The 7,117-nt window shown below is 46.6% G+C and overlaps 1 protein-coding gene across 1 annotated transcript; it reads left to right on the top strand.

Annotated features, from left to right (window-relative positions):
• The first annotated feature begins 5,475 nt into the window (after positions 1–5,475).
• LOC135808472 (protein phosphatase 1 regulatory inhibitor subunit 16B-like) lies at positions 5,476–6,645 on the top strand. Its single transcript, XM_065321670.1, has one exon. It carries the CDS (start codon positions 5,578–5,580, stop codon positions 6,304–6,306), a length of 729 nt encoding a protein of 242 aa, XP_065177742.1. The 5' UTR covers positions 5,476–5,577; the 3' UTR covers positions 6,307–6,645.
• Positions 6,646–7,117: the final 472 nt, after the last annotated feature.

The following is a 7,117-nucleotide window of genomic DNA, read 5'->3' as shown; positions in this document are numbered from 1 at the left end:
CTAGCACCACCAGTTACTTTACAAATACAATCAGCTCATGCGATAACATTGCACGACACTGACCAACGGTACGGACATTCTGCACCGAACTGGCAATCAGCTCTAGCATCACCTGTAGTTCCTTGGTCCTCATTTCTTCTTATAAAGTAATCCTTGGCTCTCCACCCGAGTGTTTTTCTTTTGGGTTACATATCCTTCCTTTTAATACTGGTTTACATTTGTATTGCATTTTCATCCATTGTATTTCTTTTGTCCGTACAGGAGACTTGTGTATTCACTATTCAGTGTTACATGTACTGTACTTCGGGCTACAAGAGCTGGTTTGAAAGGAGTATGAAAAGGGCGATAAGATCACACTTCAGCTGGTTCAATTCCATAGTACTGTAGATCTACATGTAGGTGAGTGACAAACATCCTAGCTCATGACATCGTGGGTAAATGGCCACCAGGGATGATACCGTGTGCCATTCCGACACGCAGTGCGCAATACTGTGTGACCCAGCACCTGCGTCCTCCCCGCGGTCCATAGCTCGCAATCATCTGCGACGTTACAACCTTTCCTACATTAATGGCTCCATCAAAGCACTTTTAAACATTCCCTATGCTTACATGTAGGCAGTGCGTGTAGACTGTAGAGCGATTATGGTACATACAGGTGCCTTTACGGTATGCTCGCGGTTGCCATGGACGTCATCGAACGGATGGACACTGGACTCTTTGTCGGATCAAAAATGCGTTTCTCCCACTTGGGTTTTCCTTTCACCAAATGGATAGGAATGTCAAGATGGCTGGCTGGTACAACATGTACATGTACAGGTACATTATATTCTACCGTCTTCTCCCTGTGCATACCAGCAATTGTCGACGATGTAAGTGAAGGATTGAAGATGGAATGATAATTTTTTTAGTAAATCGTTGGAAACTTGAAACGAAAAATGTGAAATCTACATGTATACATGTACTAGTACATGTATACATGTACATATACATGAATTGCCAGCTGACGAGGCACAGTCCTTCGCCATCTTGTTTTGATGTTAGGGCGTGTCCGTGGTACATCTACTGAACTTCCAATTATTGTGTCTCGAATCGCAGTGTTGCAAAACCGTTCAGATAATGTGTCTCCCGAGATGTCTGGTTGTGTTTCCCAAGCATGTTTGAATTGTTTTTCTATTTTTGTCTACAAAATCCACATACACTGTACATGTACATGTACATGTATCTCCAGACACTGGGGTGAATCATGGAGTATGGTGGTGGGGCCCATTATTATTGATTAAGCTCAGCCGACCAGAGGTCTCGGCTTCACATGTAACAGTCGGAATAGTGACACCGGGCAGATGGTTGCTTCACTTCAGAACTACAGTACATGTGTATAATGGTAGTTGTACCGGCGGTATATGTATATGTACGTGTCCACCTCCAGAATGATATTTCAACGGAGACCTGTGTCACTGTACTGTGTCCGCCCTGAAGCAGAAGGTCGTGTCGCGAGAGAACTGTAGATCTACATGTACATGTACATGATGGTACTCTTACCAGCAGTCATTGAGGGAACAGTGCAAACTTAGATAGCCAACGTCCAATTCGCCTTTGTGGGTATCGATTGTCAGTGTGTGTCGCTTGCTCGATCTGCATCAGCCAGAACCCTGTTTAAATGTACAGTCATGTACATGTACATGAATTTTGGTATTGAAAATCAAATGAAGCCCAACCAATCGCCAAGAATAGCGCAGTAAGATATAATCATGAAGGCAATGAACTATGGCAGAGTTCACTCTTGCTAGAACTAATCATGAAAAGCCTCTTGAACTAATGCTCGGAGAGGTTATGACTGCAGGGATGGTTGGGGGCTGGTCAGCTGTATGCGGGGATGGGGAAACATGGTCATGGTCCACTAAAGCTGCACAAGTGCACGTACTTCAGTATATACAATCATGTGCATGTATCTCTTACGTGGGCATGTTTGCCTAGGCGTTCACTGGGGCATCCTTCTGGAGCAGAGCATTTGTGCCGTTGTGGGCACACGTTACAGTTGGATGGAGGGCTGATCTTGAAGTGGATGGTGGGCACACTTTGCGTCACTTGGAACATCCTTGCTAAGTCAAGTGCTTAGCTCTTCATACGAACTCACTGTAAACGTACCCTTATGTCCACCGCAAGGCATCATTGACATTAATGTCTCCAGTCTCCACATGTTGAAAAGTGCCTTTTCCAGCCGTGTGCATGTGGCAACTCAGTAGTACATGTATGTGGGACAGGGTGTGTGCTTCACTACGACGTCAATGCTAAGCACACCGTGAGTGATTGCACAGGAGTCAGGACTACGCCGTATGCTGATAGTAATTACATTCAGTAACAGTTAGTTGTCTCAGGTACTAGACTAGTAGTAGATCATTCCCCAGGCACCCTCATGCAGAGTACGTTCATTACTACACTGACATTAGTGACAACGCCTTCCTGTATGATACAGTGATCCGAGATACTAGTAATCACTCTCAGGACAATACATCGAACACTTCAGTTTTCAATTGGCTGGTTGAACGATAATAATTGCTCGCACTGAAGTATTAATCTAACCCAGTGGAACGGTGAATGTTCGAATCGCCATTGCCATTATAACCTCATCCTCTCATTCCTGTATGTCACAGCTGAGTTGATTTGGATGTCAGCGACAAAACTACCTACATGTACATTTCAGCAGCTCAAATTACAGGGAAACGAGTTTGATGATGTGCATACAGTCTAGAATGTGCATGTTGCCCTAGTGGGTTTGTACTTTCTTCAAAGTAACTACACTAGTTACTGTTACTTCCAGCATGATAATGGTACAACGTGTGCGTAGATCAGTTCAGACCTAAGGAGTCATCATGGTCATGGGTGGGATACTAGCGGTACATGTAGAGGGTATAACCACGCTTGTGCCGTTGCAGTTTTGATCCTTGCTGAGAGGAAATAATTGTAAATATTCCTTGATTACCCTCGACCTGACCTGATCATCACCAAGTCTTACTTCTACAATCATGTACAATTTACATGACGGTACATGGTTGTAGTCATTGCGCTTAGCTAGAATCTGCAAGTGGATTCTGAATGTGCGAGCTCCACAATGCAGTTTCTGCATCCATCCAGCAATGGTTCTTAATTTTTTAACAGACCAAACAAGATGTGACGTTCTCGAATACCACCTTTCGAGGAGTTGTCACATCTTTAGCCTTAGGATGTAATGTCGCTGCACCCTCTATAGTAGAAAGTAGGCTCTCTCGATCCGTGATTCTCGATTTTCGTAGTTCTACTTCTAATCAAGTTCCTCCAAGGAGATTCGCACAAGCACTCGCCAACCAGTTTTGGACAGCTCTGAAATAAACAAGCTCGATAGCAGTATTGTGTGAAACAGGTGCGCTGTGTCATCTGTATGACAAACTAGGCGTGTGGCTTTGCAGTGTCAGACGCATTATGCCATAGTGATCTCATATCCATGGAGGGCACGTTATGGCTTATGTGCTGTGGACAGTTTGGTTCTTGGCAGTCAACAGCCAAGTCCCTTGTGCAGTGACACCATGGGCAATGTTGTGAGCCATGCCATAGTTTTGCGGCACAACTGGAACCGGCCGACACGCGACAAATATTCAAGAATAACAGCAAGCTATCCCTGGATTACACAATTCGTATACATGTACTTATACTAAAAGTAACATTGCTTTGGTTCACAAATCACGCTGTAATAAAACACGACTTTTAAGGCTGTATACATGTACTTGTACTTGCAAACAATAGGAGGACAGAGGAAGTGTTTTTACTCAGAGTTTCACGCACTAAGCGAGCATCAGAAAACAGTGTTTTCTGATGCTCGCTTAGTGCGTGAAACTCTGAGTAAAAACACTTCCTCTGTCCTCCTATTGTTTGAACCAGCTCTACCACTCGGTATTGAGCACTCTCTTGGACAGCCTGGAACCTCTCTGTTGTACTTGTACTTGTACAGGTAACCCTACTGTATACATGAATACTAGTATATCGGAATAGCGAGGGTAGTTTTGTGAGCCATTCTCCAATTGCATGCATTACAGTATTGAAAAGCCAGAATGTACATGTACATGTACATGTACATGACTTTATTGCTAACTGGAAGGAAGCCAATCCGAATTGTGTCGATCATGTTGGAGACAGATGGCCACAGAGTTCATTCCGGGTCAGTGCGCCGTGTAAGACCACATATCACAACTACACGTACATGTAAATTACTTGTTTCAGTTTAAAACACTCGCACCCATATTCACATCCAGTGGTGCTTGGAAGTATTCGAACACCAGGCCTGAGGGCTGAGGCGTATGAGCGAAGTTCTGGCTGCAATGGGGGTTGCAGGGAGCGCTTCTAACCTGGTGAGATTATCACCTATTTGTGGAGGGAGAGGAGAAGGAAGCGGAATTTATCGAAAACGCGTGTTGATTCTGGGAGTGATCTTCTCAACAAGAATGGGTTCCTTTTTACATGTAGATGCACGCCACGGATGGTGCTGAATGCGTGTGTGTTTGCTCACTACTGGACGCTGCAAATGGTTATATCCCTGTGACCACTGTTAGCACTGGTGTTATAAAACCGTAACAGCTACATATAATAGGTATTGTAGATCAACAATTAGGCTATAGAAAAGATTTACTCAAAGGGGATTGATTGTTGTTGCCACAGCCAGGGACACTTGCAGTGAATTCTAAAGTCGAGTGTAAACATTCCAATGCAGTGGGATTTCCACTTTGTTGTACCTTGGCACGAAGTCGCTTGGGGGATTGCTTCACAAGTGCTAGCTGAACAGAATCGTTCACCTAGCACCTGGAGTGATTGCTATTGGCAACTTTGCCCATGTCCAGCGTTCGCTGTGCAGTCGGGTGACATGAACTTGCTGCAGAGCGCGATGCATCTCGGCCCTGACACCTAACTCGGCGACAGAAATTCACGATAAACTGGATTGGACATGCAGGGAAGGTGCGCTTCGGTCTGATCTGGGGCATCGATCAGCGGAGGCAGACTGGCAGAGGCTCTGATTCTGAAATGAGTCACTGAAGCCTACGCGAAGTGATACTGAGTGGACCCGCCTGGCCACAGTGTTCTTGCACCGGACCTCTTGTATCAGCTCACTGAGCGTGACTGCCATTCATGACCATCCGTGCATGCACACAGACAGGCCTCCCTGGGAGTGCAGCAGCAGTACAGACCAGCGCTGATCATGATAGGCTCAGGTGGTCGGAGCCCGAGGCGGCGAGTGTGAGTCCGGCTAGGCAGCAGCCACGCGGATATCATGCAACCTGTCACTCATCGGTCAGTGCATGCAGTGGGCCATGGGGAGATCGCGAAGATGACTGCATGCACCGCATGCCCAGCTAGCTCTTCAGATCTCACAGGCACTCAAGATCAACATGCGGACCATGTGGGAGGGCGACACGCCAGAGAGTATAAAAGCTGACAAACTACGCGGCGAATAATCAAACAGTTCTAATTTGCGTTGCAAGGTATTTCGAGTAAACTACTCCCAAGCCTTTTCGAAAGTTGGTAACAAACGACTTCTTCTTCTTCAAGAACAACATGGGTCCTGTGGATGATTCTGTAAGCCCCTGCGCATCTCCCACAACTGGTTCCTGCATCATGTGCAGATCCACTGGTGACTTGCTCCCCATGACCGGATTCGGTGAGCGGACATCAATCTGCTCCGACTCCTCGTTTTCCTCGCTAACATCTGACACATCCACTGAGTCTCTGGAGTCTCGTTCGTCCGACATTGCACCAGCAAGCGACTCCTCCAGCGCCTCAGCACAGTCACCCCGTAGCATCCTGAAGAGGAAAACCCACACAACCTCCAGACCGAAGCGTTCGCTGACCTTCCATCCGAGCGTGCTCATGTGGACTGCGGTACAACAGGGCAGATTCGGAGAGCTGCAAGCTATCCTGGAGGATCTCGACATCAGCGCTCTACGTGAACCCGAGGAGTTGGGTGTGAACCGGGCCAACCATCAGGGAATCACCCCGCTACATTTGTGCTGCTTCTCCGGTGCGACAGATTGCGTCGAGTTGCTTCTGGCGCATGGCGCGTTTCCCAACCAGCCAGACAAAGATGACTGGACACCAGTGCACGCTGCAGCCATCAGCGGCCATCATCGTATTCTGCGCCTGCTCAGCAAGGCCGGCGCTGATCTGCAACACCGAGATGCATTCGGACGCACACCGGCTGAGATCACTGAGAATACAGTCACTAAGACCGTACTCAAGGAGCTTGTTGAGGCCCCGCAGACCAAGGCGAGATGTACAGCCCTGTAAACAAGCCACTGGTTTGCTGGATCCTATTCTTGAACTATCCTAACAAACCGGCACTCTACCCACACTGAATTCTGCCTATACTATAGATTCATTTCTATGCTTCTCCATCGCGAAACATGGTCTTGTAAATTGAATTATTCCGTTCTAGACTATGTGAACAACTCATTACTTCATATCTTGGATGTTCCGTTTTGTTGCCACTATAATAATAACATATCGACCTTGAAAAATCCTGACTCCTTTACAAGTTTTACTACCAATACCATTGACAGATATTCTATCTATATTGATCCACATTCAAGCTGGAGAATGTTTGGCCCCTTGCTGGGCACACCTATAGTAATGATGAGGACTGGAGAGTGCTGTGTGCAGATACTGTATGGCCAAATGCCAGGCGGGTGGGGTTCTGGGCACGCAACCACGCAAACTACTACTAGTGATGTATGTACTAGTAGTTAAGTATTTGACGTGCCTAATTGGTTGGAGAAAGCCCTACATTGTATCAGCAAGGCTATTGGCTCCACAGAGCCAGGGGAAATGACCAGATGTACACGCCAACGCGGCACCAGAGTTGGACTTTGTGAATGGCAAAGGCATGGACGCAAGACCAGCAGGTGCTGTTGCGGAAGTCGGAGTCCAAGCACTGCGGAACTGAGACGGAATTATGATGATGGTAGATGACGAGTTGTTTTGTCCATGACACAGTCTTTTTAGTTCTATGTAATTCTAGCGTCGAGTTCTCCATCTCTCACACACCTAGTGTGGTGCTTTGTGCTTTGTGTGTGTGTGTGTGTGTGTGTGTGTGTGTGTG

Source organism: Sycon ciliatum, chromosome 2 (assembly GCF_964019385.1).
Source record: "Sycon ciliatum chromosome 2, ocSycCili1.1, whole genome shotgun sequence".
Classification (NCBI taxonomy): Eukaryota; Metazoa; Porifera; class Calcarea; order Leucosolenida; family Sycettidae; genus Sycon; species Sycon ciliatum.
This window is presented reverse-complemented; position numbering and strand designations above follow the sequence as displayed.